The 23,838-nt window shown below is 46.0% G+C and overlaps 2 protein-coding genes across 2 annotated transcripts; both read left to right on the top strand.

Annotated features, from left to right (window-relative positions):
- The first annotated feature begins 1,995 nt into the window (after positions 1-1,995).
- Positions 1,996-18,070, top strand: LOC121834196. The gene is made up of 9 exons (XM_042287940.1): positions 1,996-2,018; positions 3,517-3,660; positions 5,218-5,369; positions 8,578-8,682; positions 10,037-10,148; positions 11,473-11,640; positions 14,367-14,557; positions 16,598-16,714; positions 17,909-18,070. Exons 3-9 carry the CDS (start codon positions 5,271-5,273, stop codon positions 18,068-18,070), a joined length of 954 nt encoding a protein of 317 aa, XP_042143874.1. The 5' UTR covers positions 1,996-2,018; positions 3,517-3,660; positions 5,218-5,270.
- A 2,434-nt stretch (positions 18,071-20,504) lies between these two features.
- Positions 20,505-22,236, top strand: LOC121047676. Its single transcript, XM_040503130.2, has one exon. The coding sequence runs from the start codon at positions 21,003-21,005 to the stop codon at positions 22,056-22,058; it is 1,056 nt and encodes a 351-aa protein (XP_040359064.2). The 5' UTR covers positions 20,505-21,002; the 3' UTR covers positions 22,059-22,236.
- Positions 22,237-23,838: the final 1,602 nt, after the last annotated feature.

Here is a 23,838-nt window from a genome sequence, read left to right as displayed (position 1 = left end):
CGACCACCGTGGTTTATTAAAATGAATATAATCTTTTTGAAGTGTACCTTCGGTTAAAAAATAAATGCAAACAATAAAAGCAAAACTTAAGTAAAGAAACGCGTCTGCATAACGGTGGCGCTTTTTCTGCCAACGGATTTCGTCTGCTATCTTTCGCTGGTCGGCTGCACCTTTAGGCGCTGCTCTCCGACGCCATCTATCAATACGAACGCAAAACACACCCTGCTACTGGACTTGGTCGTCTGGGTCGCCGTCCGCCATAGACCCTGGCAGGTTTCTTGGCCCAATTTTTTTTACTAAAAGAGAACTACACTTTGTAATTTTACAAGAAAAAACCGACCTGTGAAACACATACACCTTTGACGAAAAGTTTACATGGCTACATGCAGGCGTTGATTTATATGGCCCATTTTAGGTCGAGCCTGGTCACTTGAACCACCCTTATATATATGTCCTGTGCATATTTTTTCAGATATTTTAAATTTTGAGGGTAGGCGCTTAGTGCGGAATGGGTGGATGCACAGTATTCTACGGTAGGTATATCGGGGTATCTCTAAAAGTTTAAAACCTTAGGCATTAAACTTTCTGAGGCCGCAGTCCATAAATATAGTTGTATATGAATTTAGCTTAGAAATGGACTTCTAAGTGAAAGCTTGGGAACACCCTTATGAGTTCAGCAGGATTTTCGTTTAAGCATGGTGCAGTAGTGAAAGGCTCAGAGAAACTCTTCCATATTCGATTAGAAAATATTCGGCCAAAATCACTATCCGCATCAAATTCGCTTTGAACTCAAAATCCCCTCGTGCCTAGAGTAAACCCATGGAATCGGTATGATGCAAATGAGAAACAGATGTCTTGTGTCATCGTCAACGAGCATATGTATTGGTGCCGTGGCATACTCGTGTCGGAGTGCTTTCCCTAGTGGAGTAATTTTCGAGCTTATCAGCTTCTCATCTTATGACCATAACCTCTCTGTTTGTGGACCATTTAAAAAAATTCAAACGCCAAAAGATTTATCTCGTCGAACTGCATGTGTTAAAAAAAATGTGCTTCAAAAAACTACTTTCTTTTTACAGCGGAGCTGTTAAGGGCTAGTTTCCCCAGCATCGTGTTCGTCAGCAAACAAATGATGACACAAAACTCTGGACAGCTACCGCCATCTGTGAGTGACGGTGGCAACCAGACAACTGGCTTGCCGGTTGTCTGGTTGCTACCGCCGCTCATAGATGGCGGCAACGTTTCCAGCCTTTTTACTCTGGTTTTCACCAGAGTGGAAAGGCTGAATTTCTGTAGGCGTCGTCTAAGAAGTCGTCCAACAAGTTGTCCTTGAGGTCGTCTGACCATAGTACAGCTTTGCTGGTCTTCCTTCTTCACCAGAGTGGAAAGGCTGAAAGTTTTTTATGTAACATTTGTTGAGAGCTGAAAAGTTTCTGTTTACGTGCTTCAAGAATGGTCAGTCGTGGCTTGATGGGACATATTTTAGGCCTTTGTTGGCTGCTGAAGATGCTCTCGAGTTGACCGACCGGGTTCTTTCTATAGCACCTCATTTCTGGGTTTCGGCACCAGATGAAAGGACTTCTGGTCGTTATTTTAATCGGCAGTAAACTTTTACGTGTCATTTCTGCAGTGAAGGAAGGATGTCAGCCAGTTGAAATGGTTGAAGCTCATGCTGCTGGTTTTGTTCCCAGTGGCTCTTTCCTCATCGCTGTTTTGCCTAGAAGTTCTAAAGTACCGGCGTGTTCTTCTTGGCCCGCCTTTTAAGGATGCTCAACATTTTGGGCGGACAAACCGCCCTTGGGCTTGCGGTGAGTGAGTGGGCGTGTGTCTGGCCGTGCAGCCCAACCACTGGGGGTTCTCGGAGTGCCGAGGCTGCCGCTCGTGCGACTGCAGCCTGGCCTCTCAGTCCAAGCAGTGTGACCTGGAGACGGGACAGTGCCCCTGCCAGCCGGGGGCTGGAGGGCCGCGCTGCGACGTCTGCGAGCCGGGCCACTGGCGCTATTCGGCCGACGGATGCATCTGTGAGTGGCTCTTTCGCGAGCGCCCACAATACCGGCGCATCTTCAATCGTGGCGTTCATTGCGCCTTTATTTCTGGTTTCCCGATATTCGCCTCTTGGTGCCGCCTCATGTGTTCGTCGTGTCCTCGTTTTTGGCTTTTCAATCCTCGTTTTTGGCTTTTCAATTTCCGCCTCGTGATGTCGCGTTTAGTTGCTGACTGTGATTTAAGCAGGGGTGAAGCAGCAGTTATGGTGGACGTCTGTTTTGCTGTAGGGTCAGTCGACGGAGACTCCGGCAGCCAGGAATTGAAAGGCTGTGACAGTGGCGACCCGTTCGTAGCTTCGCCTTCTTTGCTCGCACTTTTGAGACCAACAGCGAGAATTGCGACCACTGGCGGACCCTGCCACTGCCTCCTGGGTTGTAATTTGTTGCCGCTTTTGTACCACTTTGCATGCTCGTGCAGTATAGGACATTAAACGCACCTGTTTGAAACTTGTTTCAGTTACTGTAGTGACAAGTCATTTATGGGTGCCTGTAATAGTATTAGAGGAACGCAACTATGAGGGCGTAACTATCGAGAAAAATTGTTTGTGGCCAGTGATTGAACTTTGATTTTGTGCAAAAACCACCTGTGGAGAATCCACTGTTTGGCGCTTCCCCCACTTTTTTTTTCCTTAGTCATGTATGATAACGATGAGGGTGCAGACCTTGTTATATTGTTGGATACTGTAAAGAACTTTAGCTTTGCGAGCTCAATATTTAGTCATTTTTGGAGGCACAAAGTTTTGCGATTTGGAGTAAAATGTTATGGGAAAGGGGCGAATATTACCCCTTTCCCCGTGGGGTGATATATTCGCGTAAAAGATGTTTTTCGAAATTGTTCAAGTTGCGAAATTGGCAAAAATTAGGTCCTCAAGAAAATCAAGTAATGTGTAGCGTTGAATGCCGAATAGTGACTGCGAGGGATTGTCGTTTGGCTCTAAAAAACAAGGTCAGATGGGTAGAGAGAGCAAGCTGGAGCAAAAAAGCCAGTTAGAGAATGGATTTCGTCGAAGCCAGTCGCCCTGGCTTTCGTTAAACAATCTCACCATCACCAACAAAGTCGTCGGCCCAGGGGAGCGCTTCAATTCTCAATATGTATCTTAGAAGTAATAGGCTGCCTGAGTCAGATACATATTCATTAATAAATATATAAAATCCATAACGCACAATTTTATTACCACTGAAATGCAGAAAAACATGTCAATTTAGATAAACTTTCAACAAAAAGGTTCAGGGGACTGAAATGACCCCAAGGACTTCTTGAGTCTGACATCACATTCTTCTCTGTCCTTGTCCTCTGGTTTTGGTTCGAGCTTGCTTTTTATAGAAACTCTATAGAAAAAACATATTTGGGGTAGTGTCCTGGCATCATATTTCAGTGCTTTGCATGGAAAAGTAATTTTTATGGTTCGTCGGAGGGCGTTTCATGTGGCAGATGCTCTCCGAATGTCGTCCAACAATGTGCCTCGTGTTTCAGCGTGCAACTGTGCGGCCAAGTTTTCGGCGGGTGCCGTGTGCAACCAGCAGACGGGCCAGTGCCGGTGCCTGCCCGGCGTGGAAGGGGACAAGTGTGACCGGTGCCCCTACCGATGGGTCTTCGTGGAGCGCGAGGGCTGCAAGGGTGGGCTTCCATTCACCAGCCATGACAGGCTCAAATAGGGCGCCTTAAATGCGTGGTCACATTGTGAGGGTTTTGTGAATGTATGAAGAGTTCGCAATGTCATGTGATGTCATGGTGTGACGTGGCGTCACCTTGTCAAGTGACGTCAGGCTTCCTAATATCTGCACTACTGTTGACAATGTTCTCTAGGCTTGTGCACTGCTTTGTTGTACCACTGCCTCTAGTGGGAGGGGTTTTCTTTGCTGACAGTCAAGAGAGAGGGGGGGTCTGTCACAAAGTTTCAGAATCCTTGAACACAGAAAAGAAAGACGCGTCGTGTTATGTTGCAGAATGACCTCATGTCATCGTCCTAAGACAGATGCCTGCAGATGAATGCACCCTATAGATTCAAAGAATAAGTGCCAGAAAAAAGGAAGCAAAAGGAGTAGGTGTCCTTCTGTGACAGAACACGTAAACGTTGCAACCAATCGTATAAATCAAAAGGTTAAAAAGATTTTTTTAAGGTTTGTCATAGGCTGACAACCTCTCTGGGTGGCACATATAATTCAACTGCTTTATTTTAATGATTAAAAAGCATGAGAGGACAACGGACACAGACGGAGACACAGACACAGCGATACGCACTGTGTCTGTGTCTCCTTCTGTGTCCGTTGTCCTGTCGCGCTTTTTAATCTTTAGGAATCACCAACAAGCCCAACTTTCTACTCTCGTCTGCTTTAGTTTTATTGCGCACATCACGTGTGGTAAAGGAACCGTTGCGCATTACAGCCAGTAGAATTGAAGAAGCAGTTAAAATATTTAGACTGAACTATGCGTGGTGCGATGGATGGCCGAGTGTGTTATTGCATACCGGCTCGTAGCATGAGGAGCGAATGCTCGTGCTGCAGACCCCAGGGATCCCGGGCTCAGTCTCCACCGCTACCCATTTCTATCTTTACAAACATCGTACCGACGTGCGGTCGTCTGTCACCATTGCGCAGTGCACGTTAAAGACCCCAGGTTGGCAGTTGTACTGCACTGGATAAATTTCTCAGCTACAGTTCTAAGAAATCTGAAAAGTCTACATTCCAGTCGTTCTGATTTACAGAGCGAGCTTGGCAAATGATGAGGCTGGATATATGTTAAGACTTAAAAAGCATTGTGCGCTGCGCGACTGGGCATGACGTTTCATCGCACCTACTGTCTCAGCAAAGAGTTCTTTAAGCCTAAACATAGAGTTTAAGCTGGTTATAACAGACTTTGATTTTGACCGAGATTTCGGTCTGTTGTAAGAGGAGTATGTTGTATCAGATATGAAGTTGAGTCAATGGCATGTAAAGGAAAACCAACCGAACTTCATAGATCGGTATGTTATATCCAAATGTTTGTTGTAACGAGCTTAGACTGTATTTACAGCCTTGTCATTTACCGAGCTCTCTTTATGGATTGCAGCGATTGACTCACCCAAGTGCTTTGCAGGAAAGTAGGGACCAGATGTACATTGGGGCTGTCTTCACTTCTTGCCGTCTAAATGTGCACACAGCACAATTCACCGATGTGCGTTGCTTAGGGACGCAGAGTGTGGCGAGTGCGTGCACGCCCTGCTGGATGACACGGACAGCCTGGAGCAGATGATCGACAACATCGGGGACGAGATGCGTGACATCTCTTCCACTTACCTGGCCAACCAGCGGCTGCAGCTCGTCAACCAGACTGCGCACGACCTGAAAGTGGGTCCCTCGTCTTTCTTTCAAATTATGGGATGTACTTGTATTTCCCCAAAGAACTGTAGTCATCAAAATTGGCGGCATGTTTGGTCAACCTCCCAATCGCATTTAAATGCTGTAGCTTTAAAGGTTAAGCGGTGCTTATAGTTTGGATGGTGCCTGGGGCAGGGTTTCTTATGGAAACGAATTGCATCACACCATTGTCTCTTTCTGACACTGAGCGCGCTTCCCTTCAGCACCCCCCGGATGCAAAGCCTTTGCACTGAATTTTCTGGGTCACCTAGAGAAGTGAAGCACGCTTTCTCGCTCTTTCCACCCCTCTGCTCTTCGTGCCACCTTACACCACCTGCTTCTGCTCCTCCCGTTTTTGCGTGCTGGGCTTGTAGCTCGGTCAGCACCGCACTCGGCTTCCACGCCGGTGGCGGGTTCAATCTCTGGCACCGGTCACCGCTCTTTTTCGGAATCGTCTAGTGGTTAGAAACTGACCTACCTACACATTTTGTGCTTGGGCAGCTCCTGAGGTTGGCTGGCCCTATAACGCTAACGCCTTAAAAGTGCAGCTCCTTGCGGAGCATCAATTATTTTCTTCTTTATGTAGCAAATTAAAATATATCTTGGTGGCATTTAGATTAGCTGTAAATTATTTTATCAATTAAGACATACAAATTCCAAAGGCCAAGAGCATTGTTTCCTTCTCCCACAATCAAATCTTGTAAGAACTACCTCGCGCTACGTATGAACCGTGAGCAAAGCTTACTTTTTTCTTGAGTTATTGAGAGCAATGTTATTAGGTGCACTCAGGTGCGGAAGTTTGCGTAGGCGCTCTGGACCTGTTTCATGTAACATACCGTAAAATACCGAGCAAGCGTCATGCAAAGTTAAAGATAGCAAGTGGTGGTTTGGGCTGGTAGGTCTGTCGTGTACGAGAAAGCGGCACCTAATAAACGTAAGGAAAAAAATAGACAGAAACAGTACAGAGTGCTCCTGTTTTGTCTATCATTGCCCTGGCATTTATTTGGCACTGTTTTCTTGTACGGGAGATCATTTAAAAATATGGGGATGAGTGCTTGTTCGGTTTGAAAGCAGAAAAGCAGAAGGGCTACGTGGTAGGGCAGGTTTTTGTTTGATCCGATTGAACAGTATAGGAGATATATAGGGGTCTGGCAAAACCCTAATTTTCAAAGCAGACATGGCACTCTCGTCAAGCCTGCTCTACTGCATCGCGCTGTCTTCTTGAAGAGGCATCCAGTGTGGTGAAGCACTTCAGTTAGCTCGGTGGGCTCAGAAGTTTGTTGGGATGGACGCTTCATATTTTCTCGGCTTATATTTGAAATGTTTCTGTAGTAAGGGGTGGGCACTTATTGAGACATGGGTGCATACTCGGTTTTGAATGCGAAAGCATTAACTGTCTCATGAAGCGAGCCGACGTCATCACCTTTGAAGCCACGCAAACGGCTCTTAAATGCTCTCCAAATCAAGCTAGCTCCCATTCGCCGGTTAGCCATGGCACCTTTTACGCCGTTTCGATCCCATTGGCTAGCGCACGTCGACCAGGCTCCCATTCGCCGGACACGCAGCGCCAGGTCAGCGCCAGCCGGCGCGCCAACACGCGTAGAGCAAGAATGATGCACATGCTTTCGCACTCACAACTCATAAGAAGTGCTTAGGTGTACCTCAGTTTTTTTTCTTGGTATTTCAGGCTTCAAATCTCACCGGATTTCATGGTGGACACCTATGCTCTGTGTATTATTGGTCACAAAGGCAGTGTTTTCCAGCTCGCTCAAATTTCCTTCTTTTGTAATCGACTGCGTCTGATGGAGCAGCTGATGAGATAAAAGAGCTTCGGGTGGTACTCAGTTTTTATACATACCACTTTTTATTATGGCTAAGACGAGCCGGCGCTCGAGAAGTCGGCTTGTTGAATGAAATGGCTCCGGCATATGCTGCCGATCTAGTTCTCAAGGGGGAAAAAACGGAGTACTGTTGGGTTTAAACGGATACTTCAACAATATTTGAAAGATTCCCGTTGTGTTCAAAAATAGGTTGAATATGATTCCTAATATCCGTAAATGACAATCGCACGTTTGTATATTGATTCTGGTGGCTGTATTTTTCGTTATAAACGGCCCACTCTGGCAAGCGCTCGGAGAAGGCCCAGCGGAGACCACGTGACATCCAACGCAATCGTGACGTAGGTCGTCTCAAGACGAGCAAAGCTACGGCGAGGCTGACGTCGAGAGGATGGCCTAGTCGTTCCAGCCACCGAAGCGGCTGCTTTTGTACGAATTTTGAGCGACGGGTTAATCTTCTATAATCTTGTAGGGGGACAATAACGACTACTACGGCACACAAAAGGCATTCTCGGGAAGAGGGGAGTTCCTCCTTTCCCCCTTCTCTCGTCGTGGCCGGAGGCGACACAACCTCCGTCACTAGCTGTCAAGGTTCCTAGACGGACATTACAAGCGAGGCGTTAGTGACATCCATCAGGTGCTCTTTGCTAATCGTTTAATTAGTCTTAAAATTTCTTTTCGAGCCTTTTTTACAAGATATTGGTATGTTCGATGTGATGCTGCTCCTTTGAACACATATAGACCAAGAAATGAGCGCCGAAATTTTGTTGTAGTACCCCTTTAAGCGACCCAAATACAGCCCCAATTCTTCAGTTCTGTCATTGATCGAGCTAATAAACAATTCCTTACATGCAAACGAACAGGGAAAATAATGGCAAATGTTCCCAGCTTTATATTTGGATATATATAAATTTTATTATGCTCACAATGGTATGGTCCCTTTGAATATATTATCTGAAATGGGCTCATACTTCCCAAGTACCATGTTGAGGCCGGACTTCATGGAGCAAATACGGTGAAATAACACTCAAACAAACTTTGAGGGACCTAAAAAAAAAGTTTGCTAAAGTGGGAGTTCACTTAATTGGATGCAGTGGACATAGTGCTGTTTTGCTGGGCAAGTTTACAAAATTTTCTTCAGCTGTTTGTTTTAGTGGTGTTTCACCGTATGCCGCAAACAATCAATGAACTTTACCCGACGGCGCGTTCGCTTTGTGCAAAGTCTAACAACTGCCGTTGCGATGCCACGTGCAGAGCAAACGTTGGTGCACCGAATTTGTCGCCTCTTTTTCTCGACAGAGTACTCTCCGTGCTTTGCGAGACTACGAGAAAATAAAATAAGACGCTCTTTCCCTCGACAGGAGCAGCTGATGAGCTTCAGCGGAAAGCCCGCCTCCCTGGACGTGAGCCCCCTGGCGCAGAACGTCAGCGATCTGGAAGCACTGGCCTCGACAGTGCGCAAGGACGTGAGTCATTCTCTCGCCTTCATTACTATGGTGCCTGGAAAGCTTCTCCGTCCACCCACTCACATCATGAAGTGTTGTCGCCTCCCACGATCCACACAAAAGCGGAGGTAGATGCGGTAGGCTGCTCTCTGGCTTGACTCTCCACAAAAGCTTCGGCGGCCATTAGTTGCGATGCGTTCGCTCCTAGTTTTTTGCCAGACCTTGTGGTTCTCCTTTGGGCCACTGCCTTTGGGAGTACCACGTTCGCGGTGAGACGCTCTACCACGAAGCGAGTTCGTACTCGCATGGCATGCTGCTCTTTGAGCGCAATCAGACACCAGTCACGTTGGTGACGGTGATAAACTCTGTTTATTAACAACGAAACAAATAAGAAAACAGCGGCTATCAGCTGGTGAACGCCGTTGGTGTGGAAATCGCCCACGGCCGAACAGTCGTTCACAAAGATACAAAGGACGAGGTAAATGCTCACCGGTGCGCCGGGCGGTTCCCCGTTGTCGCCGCCGCCGAATCCCAGGAAGAAGAGAGAGAAAGATCTCGCTGTTCGCTGGTTTTAAGATAACGGCGGGGCGAAGTGGCTAATCAAGGAGCGACACGTCTATCTCCTTTCTGCGGGGGTTCATTACGAAAATCGCCCCCAGGGGGGAAAGGAGGAAGCCACTCAGTGATAAGCAGTGCCACCTCTCGCTACGTCAGCGCGGCCGCCACGGCGCGCCAAAACGCTGACGCGACAGAATGTTCAGGGATCACGATCCCCACAACCTTCTTCGACAAGCTGTCAGGATCGCGACGTCCGACAGCACGACATGATGGCTTCTGCAACGCCAGTTGCCACTCGGAGCCGCTTTTGATGCATTGCCAGTATGGGATGCCAAGCTCACCGGTCAGAGACGCGTTTCGGGTGCACAACGCCTGGAACACGCCTTTGACTGGTGTGTTTACTGCACTACACTCTCTGTGTGTTGCAAGTGGCTGGGATGTGGCCTCAGATTAAGTCGCAGAAGACGGTCTGTCATGCTGTTGGATGTCGCGATTGTGACGGTTGGTGGTAGAAATGCCGGCAAAAAAGGCGATTGGAAACAACGGTCCCCGCCGTCCCAGTGTCCCATTTCGGGTCTGCTTCGGTTTCCATCGACCGTCTGGCTGCTAAACGAGCTGCAGCGGAACAGGCATCTGCAGCTCATGCCGCTGCTCCGCCACCGCTGGGATCACGCCGGCGCGACAGACGTGCAACGTGATCGGGTGGAAATGGAGGAATCGGCAAACCGAGACGTTGTAAATCACGCCACGCGTAACGGGTGCTGTACCTCTGGGGAGGGCGCGCAACCACCGACGATTTCTGCTCTTTTTCGTGCAGGCTTCGAGCCTGGCGCTCTCGGCTACGGCGAACATCCACACGGCGTACAAGACCAGGCTGGAAGCCGACCGGGAAGAGCTCAACGTGGAGAAGACGGTCCAGGAGATGCGAGGTACCGTTTTGTGCGTTTTAATTTAAAGCTCGGCTGCTTCCGTCGAAGTAGTTGACGACGTGTCACGACGGCCGACGAACGAGGAAGCCAGCGTGGACGAGGGTAGAAAGGAAAGCGGCTGGTGAGATTTAAGGGTCAGCCAGGTGTCTTTTTAATCTTGACAACCGCTTCCTTCTTTCCCTCGTTGGATTTGTGTCTTCCTCACTAGACCCACTGAGTAAGCTACGCTCGGCGTATCGGCACTGTATTCCCCCGATTGTCTTGCGGGCATTGCCATTTTGTTGCCTGTGCAGAGCGGGTGCAATGGGCAGCCATTACGATTTGAAAATGCGGCTTTTCGCACTTTAGATACGGCGTATTTCCTGAAATTTCAGATAATGTGTGTCGTAAGTAGGGCTCGATGTTTTCGATGACGACTGAAACATTGTGAAAAACTGGGCAATTGTGTTGCATGTTAAACGTGTGGCATCTATGCTCTCTTTTTGTGCGTTAGTTTTTGTGAGCTGGCTTAATGCGTGGCATGTGCACTCGATTCCTGGCGCTGACCCGGGTTTTCAAAAGGTGTGACAGGGTGTCCAGTTGACATCTGCCAGACGCAGAGTGGACGCCCTGCAGGGCTTTTCTTCCAAATAGCAGCTCTACTTACGCCGACGTGTTGTGACATGCTGGAAAAACGCCCACTTAATAAATCTTATAGGTCTGGGTGCGATTTTCACTAAGTGCAAACGCACTTTTACTGCCGATGGCCTCTTCCCCCCGCTCAAAACGAATCAGTGTCAAGCCTTACAGCCACACTTTGATCCAGGTTTTACTTTTGGGCTTCACGAAATGCAGAGCTCCTAGCCAAAGAATGTTTTGCACTAAAAATTGGAGGAAACACCAAAGAAACCCTAATTGGAGCTGTCCTTGGATGAGAGAATTCCAGTAAGCTTTGGAGAAAGAAGAGCCTTATGTACAGCTTTATTCTGTACTGACCCGGGACAGCCCCCCGAACTGACCCTCATTGCAGCTGCTTTCGTCAAGAACTGTGCCATGCCAGTTTTCTCCTTTCATCTTCTCATCGGTACTAGGATGTTTTACAAGTATTTGCATCACGCGTTTGTTTCGTTGAGGAGCGAGGAATTCGACGTCCATGTCTTATTTTTTTAACTTAAGCACCCATAAGTGCAGATTTTTTGCCTGACATCCAAAATTTACTATGAAAAACACTGAATCCAAGAAGAAAAATAAACCCAGAAAAAACAGCCCCAAACTAAGAAAAATAAACCCCCAAAAGTGTGAAGCATAGCTCTTCTAGCTGCTCCATTCTGCCCCGTCTCTTTAGACATTCTGAGCAGCCTGACAGCCTTCTCCGAGGGCCTGGGCTCGACTTCTACCGCCAACGTGGAGCCGCTGCTCGACGAAGCCACCCGCATCGTGGAGCTTCTCAATGCCACCGAGTTCATGAGGCCCTTCGCCGAAGCAGAGGAAGAGCTGGCGCAGGCCAGAGAAGGTGGGTGTTTCGTTCACTTCTCCGCCGCCGCGATGAATCGATCCATTGCTTTGGTTCTAATGGCACTAAGGTTGCCTCCGTCGGCCAACCGGACACGCGCTTCGAAAACCGCGCCGGCGATTTAAGATGGCTCCAAATCTACTGCAAAGATGTGGCACCTGCTATTTTTGTCGTCTTAGCATGTGGTAGACAATTGGCCGAGTTAAAAATTGGCTGTCTCTTTAGTAACCCTGTGCGAAGAGTGAATCTTGAGTTGGAAGCCATTTCGAAGCGAATGGCGATTTTGACCGAATATTTTTAAATCGAATATCGAATAGTTTCTCGAAGCCTTCCACTACCGTGTGCCATGCGTTTAAAGAAAACTCCAGCTCAACTCATGCAGGTTGTTCCTAACCTTCCACTTGTCCGCATCTAAGCTTGGTTAATTTTCTTATAGCTATGTTTATTAACTATGTCATGTAAACGACAAAATTGTCACAGCTATCCTAATCGAGGGGTGTTATAAGTCGGCTTGCTATATGCAAATATTATTTTTCCAAGTTCCAATTTGGCAACAAAAAAGGCTTCTTATGAGTTGTGAATGCGAAAGTATGAATGTCGTTCTTGCACACGTCCTCGTGAAGTTGCCGCGCCTCGCTGACACCGGCCGTGCCGCAGTGGCACAGAATCAGCTGCAGGAATCGGCCGGCATGCTCCGGCAGCCGTGCCGCCACCCGAGCGCGCCAGCCGATTCCATTTATTAGTGCGCTGGAGATGCGGGCAGGCAGCGCCATGGATTGGTGCTAATTGAAACTGACGCGCGGCGGCCTCATTTATTGGCCGTTTTGTGTGGCGTTTTATGCGGCTTCAAAGCTGGGATGCCTCAAATCGTGGCTTCACGAATTTATCTGCCATTTCGCACGGCTGATGACATCGGCTCGCTCCATGGGACAGTTAATGCTTCCGCACTAAAAAAAAAAAACGTTCAGCCTTTCCACTTTAGTAAAGAAGGAAGAGCAGCGGAGCTGTAGCTTCTGTTCTCGGTGATGTCTTTCCAGGCGAGCAATCTGCTCTTCTATTCCAAGGGAATCTGAGCCGTTCGACGCGGTGGAACTTTGGGTGATAGCGGCTTCGCAGCAATTGCGAAACCATTCACGCTGTTGCGCACATCGCCGCTCGTTCCACTCCCACTTTTCTTCCTCCGAAAAAAAGGTTGCTGCCATCTACGAGCGACGGCGGCAAGCAGTTGTGTGGTTGCCGCCATCGCTCATAGATGGCAGCAGGTGTCCAGAGTTCGGTGTCATCATTTCTTTGCTGGTGGACACGATCCTGGGGAAACTAGCCCTTAACAGGTACGCTGTAAAAGCGAGAATATCGCAGTTCATCTCGAAGCAGATATTGAATAGTGTATTGTTAATTATAACTATTAGAATATTTGTTCAATAGCAGTCTTTGGCATTTACCTAAGGCGTTGTAGCATTTAGAAGCCCCTTTTTTGCTCCCGTCCGTCTAAAACCAGTCTGTCTTGGACGTTATCGCCATACTAAATGGGTTATATATGTAAACTGGCACTTGAACTGCCGGGCGGCCACTAAGAGCGACTGACTTTGTGTCACTACTGGGTCCAACACTCTCCTTTTGGCAGCCGAGTCCCTCGCTGCTCTTTTTTCACCAAGCTGCACCTGCCGTTGTCGCTCCTGCAGGATTTTGGTGATATACAAAGGCTGCAAGCAAAAGCTTTCATATTGCTTTTGGTCTGCTTTTCTTCTGTTGAGCATTTACCGAGAGAAGTCCTCAGTCCAAGAACAGATGGGCGACTGATCGCTCTTCTCCATCGAGGCTACATCCACGGCGCCAACACGAAGAAAGGGTGACCTTAATAATGCTATCTAGTATTTAAAGAGCAAAATAAAATTGCAATAAAATTTCAGACAGACAATAGGCCAGTGTAAACTGTGATGTCACGTATGCTGCTGCAACCTAGCCTTAATATTATCATTGCAGATTTGTTGAAGTGATGGCTTTTAGGGGCAAAGCTCCTTAGGGTCTAGCCTTGTCCGTCCGGTGTCCGTGCTCACATCGATCTTGCTGGTGCTCGTGCTCGTGAGCTCACGTGCTCACATGCTCGTGCAAAAAAAAAATGAAAAAAAAAAAAGTTTGCGCAGTGGACAGGATTCGAACCTGTGCTGGGAGACCCCAATGGATTTCTAGTCCATTGCCTTAACCACTCGGCCACGACTGCAAGACGAGTAGAGGGCTCTGAGATCTGGTAGTAGCTTAAGAGCTGGGGGTGTCATGGATGAAAGGTTGCATGTAGCCGCTCAACGTCTATACAGGAAAGGGCGCTGCGGTCAAATGCGTATATAATTGCGTTAAACTTTGCATGCATTGGCTCAACGTTAATAGACGAGAAGGCGCTGCGGTCAAATGCTCAAATGCGTATATAACCACGTTCCATACTACACATTCTCTTTCTGACATGGATGAAAAGGAACGAAATGCTCGGCATGCTGCGGCTCAGCATCTGCGCAGACAAGCACCACCAGAGCTTTACCCCAATCAACATCATTCACCACGTGGAGATGCAGTCAATTTTTTTTTTACCCTCCTTTTAGCTCTTCCTTTTGTTTTTATAGAAGGATGAGTGGCCTTGGCCCTGGCTAATCCTCCTTGTAATAAGTCGCCGAGTGCTCGACATCCGTGCCTCTCTACTCTCTGCTGAAGGTGCCCACTGCGTGCCGTTGCAGGCCTGGAGCGTGCGCAGAACTTCTCGCTGCCGGCGGTGCAGAACGACGCAACCCTGGAGGACCTGCGGCAGACGATGGCGGAGGAGCTGGAGGGGCGCCTCTACGAGCTGGCCAACCACACCCAGAGGGTCGAGGACATGGTGCGGGAGGTGGCCCACCTGCAGAACACGGCTAACAGCTCCCCGTTCAGGGTGAGTGCATCTGCCATCCTGAGCCAGAGGCTCTGCTCCATGCTAACGTGCAGTGCACCATATTAAAAATCACGTTGCTCCGAGAGCAGTTGCCCTCCACAGACCTCTCTTTCTCATGTTGCCATTGATCATGGTAACAAGGTCCCTTGTAGTCGGCGCCCATGGTTCCCAACCTTCCGCTTGTCCACTTCTAAGCTCGGTTAATTTTGATATAACTATATTTATTAACTGGGGCATGTAAATGACATATTTGTCGCAGCTATGCTAATTGAGGGGCTTAATAAACCAGCTTGCTGTATGCAAATGTTTTTTTTTCTATATCATATTTGACAAAAAACACGGAAATCATAAGTTACTCCACTGTGTGAAGGTGCATGACCTGCGAAGCTGTTGAGCACACAAAACAGACCCGCCCTAAGGAGCTGGAGGAAACTAGACATGCACAACAGGAGCACCCCTCCGGGAGACAGGAAGGAAAGGAAACTAGGCAGGCAAGAGCTGAGAACGACGACTAAGAGGGGGGAATCAATGGCCGAGTGGGCTACAGTGCACACCCAGCTTGACGCGCGTAGAGCGAAAGCTCGCGCTGCAGAAGCCAGGGTTCGAGCCCCACCCCTGCCCGTTTCGATCTGGATGAGCATCGTACCGGTGTGTGGTCGTGTATCACTACTGCGTGATGCACGTTAAAGACCCAGGCTAGCAGTCGTACTGTACTGGCAAAATTGCTCATCTACAGTGTAAACTAGTGTCGCCCCCCCCCCTGGCAGAGCGACCTTACGCTGTATAAACACTAAACATCCAATTTGGCTTTTTGACTTTGACGACAAATAGAGGGCAGTGCGAGCGTAAACATGGCCGACGCTGGTCGCACAGTGGCAAATCTTCGAGAAACTTTTATTATCTACCTGGGAGTCTACTGATCTTGAAAATGGTGCCTATTGATAACTTATCTACTTAATAGACCTATTGCTAAATTACCCAAGCATCGAGGAGAATGCAGGGAATGGTGTTCCACGCGTTGCATGTGCTGGCGTCTGTAGCAATAACTGTTCTAAAGTAAAAGCCTAAACAAATGGCATCTTGCATGCACGTTTGTCAACGCTGAGGCATTCTGCTACAGATCTAGTGAAGAAAAACGTTTGGTATTACATTATTTTTCAAACGATAGTTTTCTCAAACAAAGTCAGTGTGTTTCTGATAAAAACGACTATAATTTATTTGACAATTCATGTATGCAGATGAAGCTTTGCACTGCATTCTGCCTCACAACTGCCAGTATATACTGTAAATTTAATTCATAATAAGCAAAAGGTTCAAAAGTTAACTCTTTTGGGTAGTGTCCCCCTTAATGTAACCAGTAATATAATGTGATTTTTGTTTTGTTTTGTATTTTGCAATTTTTTCTAGCTGCATTGTTACTTGTTGTGTAGTGCACTTTCAAACCTTCTTATCTATTTATTTATTCAACATACCCTTAAGGCTCTCCAAGGGAGGATATTATGTAGGGTACAATATAGAATATATTGTATTCACGTCTAACCGGACATTTTGTTTGCTTCTATGTTCACCCACTGTGCAATGCCTCACCTCTCTCTCGGATTCAGTCATTCTATAACGCCATTGCTCCACCCCACCTTGATATATCTGCAGCTGTTCAATGTACCGTCGCCATTTGGATAATCTTACATTTGTCTCTTAACTTTATGTGTGTTTAGGATTTTTTGTTTGTTTGCTGGTTTTGCTGTTTGTGTTGGTGCACCAAGGGGAAGACCGATCTGGTTGTTTTTGGGCACCCAAAATAGAGAATATTATTATTATTATAAAGTAACAAATATCTAAACATAACGGCAAAACAAGAAAAATGTACAAAAACAAGTTAAAAGGATTAGTAAGATAGGTAAGACAAGTGAAACACAATTGAGATAAATTGTATGTTATTGTCACTCTACAATGAGTTCATGGAATTTTGTTACCTCGTCTTTGGTGGCTCTGTGTGCTGGCGGATTATTCCAATTGAATATTCTTTGTGGCTTGGTTCAGGGGATCATTGCCCAAAGCGAGGAGCTCAAGTTGCAGTCCGAGGCACTTCAGAAGGAGGCCAGGGAACTCCTTCGGGCCTGCCAGGACTACTACCCGGACGCAGAAAACGCCTATGAGGTGAGCACCCATGCTACCTTACTGAAAGCGATGGCCTTTCACAAGGAGTGTTGGGAAATGCGCTCAGAATCTTACATAATATGCTTGCTAGTGGAGTAAACTTAAATCTTTCTTACTACAGGAAAAGAGGCTGTTATGGGGTGATCTCAAGGAAAAATTGTTTAGCTGCGAATATCCCTACTAGGTATAATTCTGTACAAAGCATACCAAAATGTAGCTAAAGGAATTCTCTTTTCAAAAACGAAAATGTCATTAAGATATTATGTAGCACAAAAAATGTAATGTCAAATTTTGTGTAACCAATGCAGAAGTTATTTTGATTTGATGTACCTTGCAAAGTATTAGGAGTAAAAAAAATTAAAACATATATTTTGTAGCTTACTTTTCTAGAAACAAGTCCTGCGAATTTGAAAAGTTTCCATGCAAAACCTCTTGTTCTGCAGCCCTTGTGACGACCGTACCATTCCTTAAAGCCCCACCCAACTCGTTCCATGCTACTCCGTAGCCTGATGCCGAGGTCAGGACCGGGCCGCTTTTTCAGAGAAAACTCCACTCGTTTTCCTGCTGACAGCATAAAACCAATTGTACGTAAGGTTGACGCCCTGCAGGTGAAAAATAAAGCGTTTCGAACACACCCAGTGTGTCCACAGAAGCTCACGGAGGCAAGAAATGCCTTCAGCGAGCTAACACGAAACGTACCGACAGGCACCTGTGGATAATTCCTGCTGGTTCGACCCACTGCCACAATTGAAACTAAGATCCAATGAAAGTCATCTTCTGACTCACTGCTGCCACTTTTATCCAGAAAACTAATTGCATATGCACCGGAATCACGAGACAGGTGATGTTGCTGAGGGGCGTCGGCGTGCAGCGAAGACGCTGTGCCTGTACGATCACTCACGATCTTGGAACTTTAAAGTCACGCAAAATAACGCCCCCTCGCAGAAGAGAAAAAAAAATGAAACGGAAACTTCAAGCAGAGTTCCTTCTTAATATCCCAGATGGCATTGCATGTCTCAAAATGGCGCTGAACATCACCGCGAAGCGACGAGGTGCATTCAGTGTCACTACTGCCCCTGCCAGAATAGTGTGCCCGTCGGTTTCGTGAAGTATAATGCGGGCGAATATGGAATGCACCTTTGACGATGCAACGCACCTCCAGATTATGACCGCCCCGGCCCGTTTTGCCCCCAGGGCCTGCGTGAGAACTCTGCCCGTCTGCGAGACATGGTGGACCAACTGCAGACGTTCCTGGAGAAGCTGAGCCCTGCGACTGAGAAGGCCGTGCCCTACGTGCGGGAGGCGGAGATCCACTCGCACAAGCTCCAGCAGCAGGCCAGGGCGTGCCAGACGTGAGTCCCTTGCGTCGGGAGGGCACGGACAAAGGCGGGAGCACGGTGTAGGAAGGCTCTTTAGGTGTGGAGACTCCTCTCCTCGCCCCGTCGGAACGGCGAACACATCATCTCCCCTCCTTTCCTATGTTTTCTCCGCCTGCCCCTAGAGGGCGCCAAAACGTTCAGGCCATCCGGTCGCCGGCCCTCTGCCGAAACGTGGGCCAAGTCACCCATTGCTTCCGCCCCCTCTAATTGTTTCCAATTTTTTTTTTTTTTTTGCAATGGTGAAAAGAGCATAAAAGAAATGTAAAAAACCAAAGATCCGAACTTGGAAATGGCCAAACATTTGAATGAACACGCCGACTGCTCTCCAGCCTGGGGAAACGTGAACATTTTAGAAAGGGAAAACAATGACATGAAAATATTAGTAAAAGAGACGATCAGGATAAAGACGTCTGCCGAATGCATCAGTCACATGCTCGGTTGTTGTTCTTCTCCGAATTGAGGGCGACTAGTATGGGATTGTCTTGCATGCGGTAGACGCAGACACAACAGACTGCCCATCTGTTCAGGGTCGGATTCTGTCTGGCGTTCTCGTGGAATGCAGACACCTCCGTGGAAGGCAGACGCTTCTCTGGTTTCAGTCGAACGTGCAAAAGGGTTCGGATCGCATGAGAATGCAACAGGACTTCAAAGGTAAAAACCGAGATGCAAAGAAGTAGTCTCTAGAGAAGAAGGAAGAGTCCCGATTGTGCGACTCGTAATGTAGAAAAGAACTCCAAAAGCAACTATAGAGTATGTCATACATTAAGCAATGTTTGAACAGCATCTCTTTTTACAGCAATTTTCTTTTATTTTTTTTTAAGTTTGTGATTGTATTATTATTATACTTATATCAGAAGTGCCATTAATACAACCGGTTTGTTTTCCTTGACGAGTGTGGTTACTATAAACTTTTGTTGCAATCTGCTACATGCCAACGTAAGTGTACTAACAAAGTAAACCTTTCAAAGAAAGCTGCTTTCATTAAACTGCGTGCAAAATGTGTAACTTCGTGCCAGTTCGGTCAGCAGTTCAATTTAGCAGGACTCAAAGGCTGCCTTAATATGTAAAAGAATAATCACGTTAGCTGCCCCGCATGTTGAAAAAAATTTTTTTTTTTATTTGTCCAGTTGAATTAACAGTAATTTGCGAACCCAATATATATATTTTTTTAGAAAAGTCACGCGAACGGAGCTTAAAACAATTCAGTTTATTATCCGCTAACAAGGTTTGTGTTAAACATTCTTTATTTTTGTGCATTCTTTTTTTTTTTTCTTTCGGTCGCACTCAAGTTATCGTTTACCTGCGATGCATTCAGAGTTTATTCATTTTACAAACGCTTACCGACGTTAATGTAAGCTAGGCTAGAAATTATCTACAGCAGAGGGATATTTCTTTCTCACTCGTAGACCCCCGCGTCAGCTGGTATTAGGGAGTTACTCTTGTTTGTCCGCCTGCCATTTTTCGGGTTATGTAAACATCAGTGTGCTGAGAGAGATGATAGTGGCCCCACCTACATACCACATCGTACGCGAACCCGTAGCCACCGAAAGCAAGCTGTACGCCGAGCAGGCAGCTAGCACAAGTAGCCCGGTACGCTGCCGGATGGCCTGAAACTTACGGCGCCATCTAGGGGTGGCTCCGTGAAGTGAAGCGCGCAGGGTGTCATTATCTGGTCGCGGCGGAGAGCGGAGTCTCTACACCTAAAGAGCCTTCTTACACCGGGGGCGGGAGCTAGAGTGTTGCGACAGCAGTGAATGACCACTTCGTTACAGTGATACATTCAAACCCGTATATATAGAATTCAAAGGGAAGTGTAAAATATTTTGATATAATGACAATTGACCCCGTAAGTGATGACGTCACAACATGGCGTCTGGGTCCAAACAAACCGTTGCTAGGGACGTTGCTATGGACCAATGCATGGAGACTCCAGATGTGGCTAAATGTTTGCTTACGAGTAAGTAAATAATTTTTTGTAAGCAACCTAACTTTTTGATATCTAATTATTAAGATGTTATTGTCGTCTCAGTGTCGTATTCCGACGATGAAAGCCATTTTGGGAGTATTACACTTCGCTTTGCTTTGGTAGCAGACGACACGGTTGCAGCGGGCGTCTATTGCGGCAAAAACAAGTGCATCGCTATGGCAGTAGAGGCCTCCGCATTGTGCGTTTTTTTCTGTGAAGAACCGAGTTTAGTTGAAAGGGGTGAAAATGCCGTTAAGTCCAACCATGTCATGCAAATCAGTTACGACGACGATCTTAAGTGATTTACCGGCGTAGTGCAGGCCAGCATGAAAAACAGATCGTACGCCGTCGAGGTAAGTCGTTTATTATTATTATTATTAAGGTTGTCAGGTTATTAAAGAATCGCATGTCTATCGCAATTTCGCACTAGTTTGCTTTTTTTTTTTTTTTTTTTTTGTATACATCAAATTTTGTGGATGTGATCTTTTGTTGAAGATCTCCATCGAACCCGCGATGCGAGTACAACCTGTAAAATGCATCGTAATTTTAATAACTGTAGACTAGTGGGCCCCTTTTTAGTGTTGTTAATTTCATTGTAGAAGGCTGATTTTTTAATTGTGCGCAATTAAAAAGACCCCTCTTGTAATCATTGATTTACGTTGAAACCGCGAAAATATATAGTTCAATGTAAAATACATTGTAGTTATAAGAACTTTAGACAACTTAGAAGACCCCTCTTAATTGTTTTCATCTATCGAATTGAGAAAATAACATATAAATACATTTTAAAAAATTAATTGGGATATAGCTATATGTCGCTGTCAAGCTTCAAAGAAGCATGCTCGTGAAGCTGAGTAAGATTTTGCAAACAGGAAATTCTAATGACAGGTACATAGAGCTGAACTAGGGAATTTTATAAAAAAATCTTTTTCTTCAGGTTGAAATGACGAACCCCAAGACTGTGGCCAGGGCCACCTGCAACTGCCCTCGAGGTTCCCTTCGATGCCATCACATGGCAGCTCTCCTCCTCTTTGCTCATAAAAATATTTCCTGCACAGATCGAGCTTGCACATGGACCATGAAGACGACTTCAAAGGACAGACAGGTTGGACCAGTCGAGACTCTGATTCCGAGTCCATGTACTTCCGCTTCACTGAATCGGCCCGTTAGTGAGGAGGACAAAGACTGGATTAGGAGTCGCCTGGATGCTCTTGGGGCCACAGTTGGCTACACATGGCTGTTGTCCAGAGAGCCAGACATGCCCATTCATGTCACTATTGAGGACCTAATATTTAGTGATGAATACACCCAGGCAGCCGACCGAACCGCCTATCTGGTTGAGAAAGCCGCAAAGTCACGTGAAGAGATCCAGCAGCTGGCAGAGTCTACAGCTGGACAACGCACAAATCCGCTGTGGCAAGTGGAGAGAAAGCTACGCCTGACCGCGAGTAACTTTGGAAAAGTCCTCAAGGCGTGTGAGAACGACAGCTTTCCTCCTTCACTCTTTCGTCACCTACTTGGCGAATACTCACTGGAAGGTGTAAAAGCTGTCCAATGGGGCATCATCCACGAACCAGATGCTATCAAGGCATTTAGCGAAGCCACCAGCCTGACGCCAACGCCAACAGGGCTCTGGCTGCACGAGTCGGGCCTGTTAGGTGCATCACCAGATGGTCTTGTTGGAGACGAGGCTGTTCTTGAAGTAAAATGCCCATGGAAATTTCGTGAGGGGTCGTTGCTATGCCACTTGAAGGACGCCAAGGACTACAGCCTACGTTATGATGGCAGCAGCGTGCTTGTGAACAAAGGCCATGACCACTACCACCAACTCCAAGCTCAGATGTATTTTGCGAAGCGAACTAAGGGGTACCTCACGATCTGGAACCCAAAAGGCAGTATCACTGTTGGCATTAAGAAGGATGCAGAGTGGGCAGCTAATCTCAACATTCTACTGCACTTTTATCATGACACTTTTATTCCACACTTATTCACGTACTAGCAATATGTAGATCATGATTAAAGTAATCATGATTCTTGTCTCACGGTTACTACAGTCATGATAGCTGACCAGCTTGCGTGTACTTTAATCAGTGTTGGGAAGTACTTTAAGTACATTGTACTTAAAAGTACTTTTTCAAGTAGGTTTAGGTAACTTGTACTTTACTTGAAGTACATTCTCTGAGCATGTAGTACTTTACTTAAAGTACATTGTATTTATAGTACTTTACTTCAAGTACTGGCCAGTGTACTTACTACTTTACTTAAAGTACATTGTATTTATAGTACTTTACTTCAAGTACATTGCAGCCAGTGTACTTACTACTTTACTTGAAGTACATCACGTCTCATTTACTTGGTACTTTACTTGAAATACTTTTTAGGTGTACTTTACCCAACACTGACTTTCATGCTCATCTTACGTATGTCCCTGAACTCGAACACAAAGGCATTTACAGGTGCTGCTCTTCATCATCACACATTTGGTCATTTGTTTACTACTTCTCATGTTAGGAGCATCTTTTTGCCACGAATTGATACAAAACATGTTTACTAGTATTGCTACAGAGGGGAACTATGCACATGCTAGTGTATTTTTAGCTCCACATTCTCAACTCAGGCAGTCTAAACATGACATTGCATTTTCTCGCATTATTCTCGCATTTAACCACAAATATAAAAGCCATTGTTCATTGGTTTATGCCTACTATGTCATGCTCTGTACAGTTTGTTGTCTATAATTATTCATGCAAAATAAAAGAAACTGAAAATGATCCAGTTCAATCTAACGAATCCTGTCTTTTCTACACGAGAGACATGGCTGCATGCATTTCGCACTACTACACATCAAGAGACATCATTCAATGAGTGAAGACGAAGGAAGACATGACCAGCCCAGCTGTTAATCATTACTGCAGCCACATATATTTAGTTTTTGTCTGAAGCATATGACTTCAGTATTTTTTTATACTAGCTGTGTCTTTCAAACAGTTACATCTCTGACCTGTCAAGCTTCCATTGTGAACTATTTAGTGTTCCTCAATAATCTCGCTCTGTATTTTATACTTTGTTTTTTTTTTCTACAGAGCTCTCTCCATCAGTGAGCTGAATGCAATGTTAAATAGGTAGGGACTGGAGCAAGCAGTACTCACTGGCACATATTTATAGGAATTCATTTGGAAATATTTATTGACATATACCTCACAGATACAGGGGCTTCCAGTTCCACACTTAAATTCTCAAATATCTTTTAAAATAGCAGAAACCCCCAAGCAACCTTCGCTGAGAACAGAGAATTGAGCATTATTATAATTAAGAGACTTCCAAATCTTGTTAGCCACTATGTAAGCTAGTGAGGAAGCTTATAATCAAAGGCTTAAATGCATGGCTCAGTCATGTCTAAACTGCCTATACACCTTTCTTAGGGTAAAGACAGCCAAGAAACTTTTTTTTTGGTCAAAAAATCCTTATGCATTCAGTATTTGAGTAAGGAAATTAGGGGAAAGTATGGATGGCAACTGAAATTATACCAAGTTATCCGTGTTTCATTTATTGTAGAACATCCATGGCCTCTCGACTATTGTGTTTGAAATATAGTTTAATAATCAAAAGTTCATCCAAGAAAAGAAGTGCACATAACAACATGCAATGCAACATGCCATGCGAGTTCGGTTGGTGTCCTGAATTACTTTCCTTGTTTCTTAATAACGCAAACCTCTAAAAAGAAACACCTGCCTTTAGTAGGTGACTTCCACTTGTGATGACACACACATTTTTCACCA

This window comes from Ixodes scapularis, unplaced genomic scaffold (genome assembly GCF_016920785.2).
Source record: "Ixodes scapularis isolate PalLabHiFi unplaced genomic scaffold, ASM1692078v2 ptg000597l_1___fragment_1__unscaffolded, whole genome shotgun sequence".
Taxonomy (NCBI): Eukaryota; Metazoa; Arthropoda; class Arachnida; order Ixodida; family Ixodidae; genus Ixodes; species Ixodes scapularis.
This window is presented reverse-complemented; position numbering and strand designations above follow the sequence as displayed.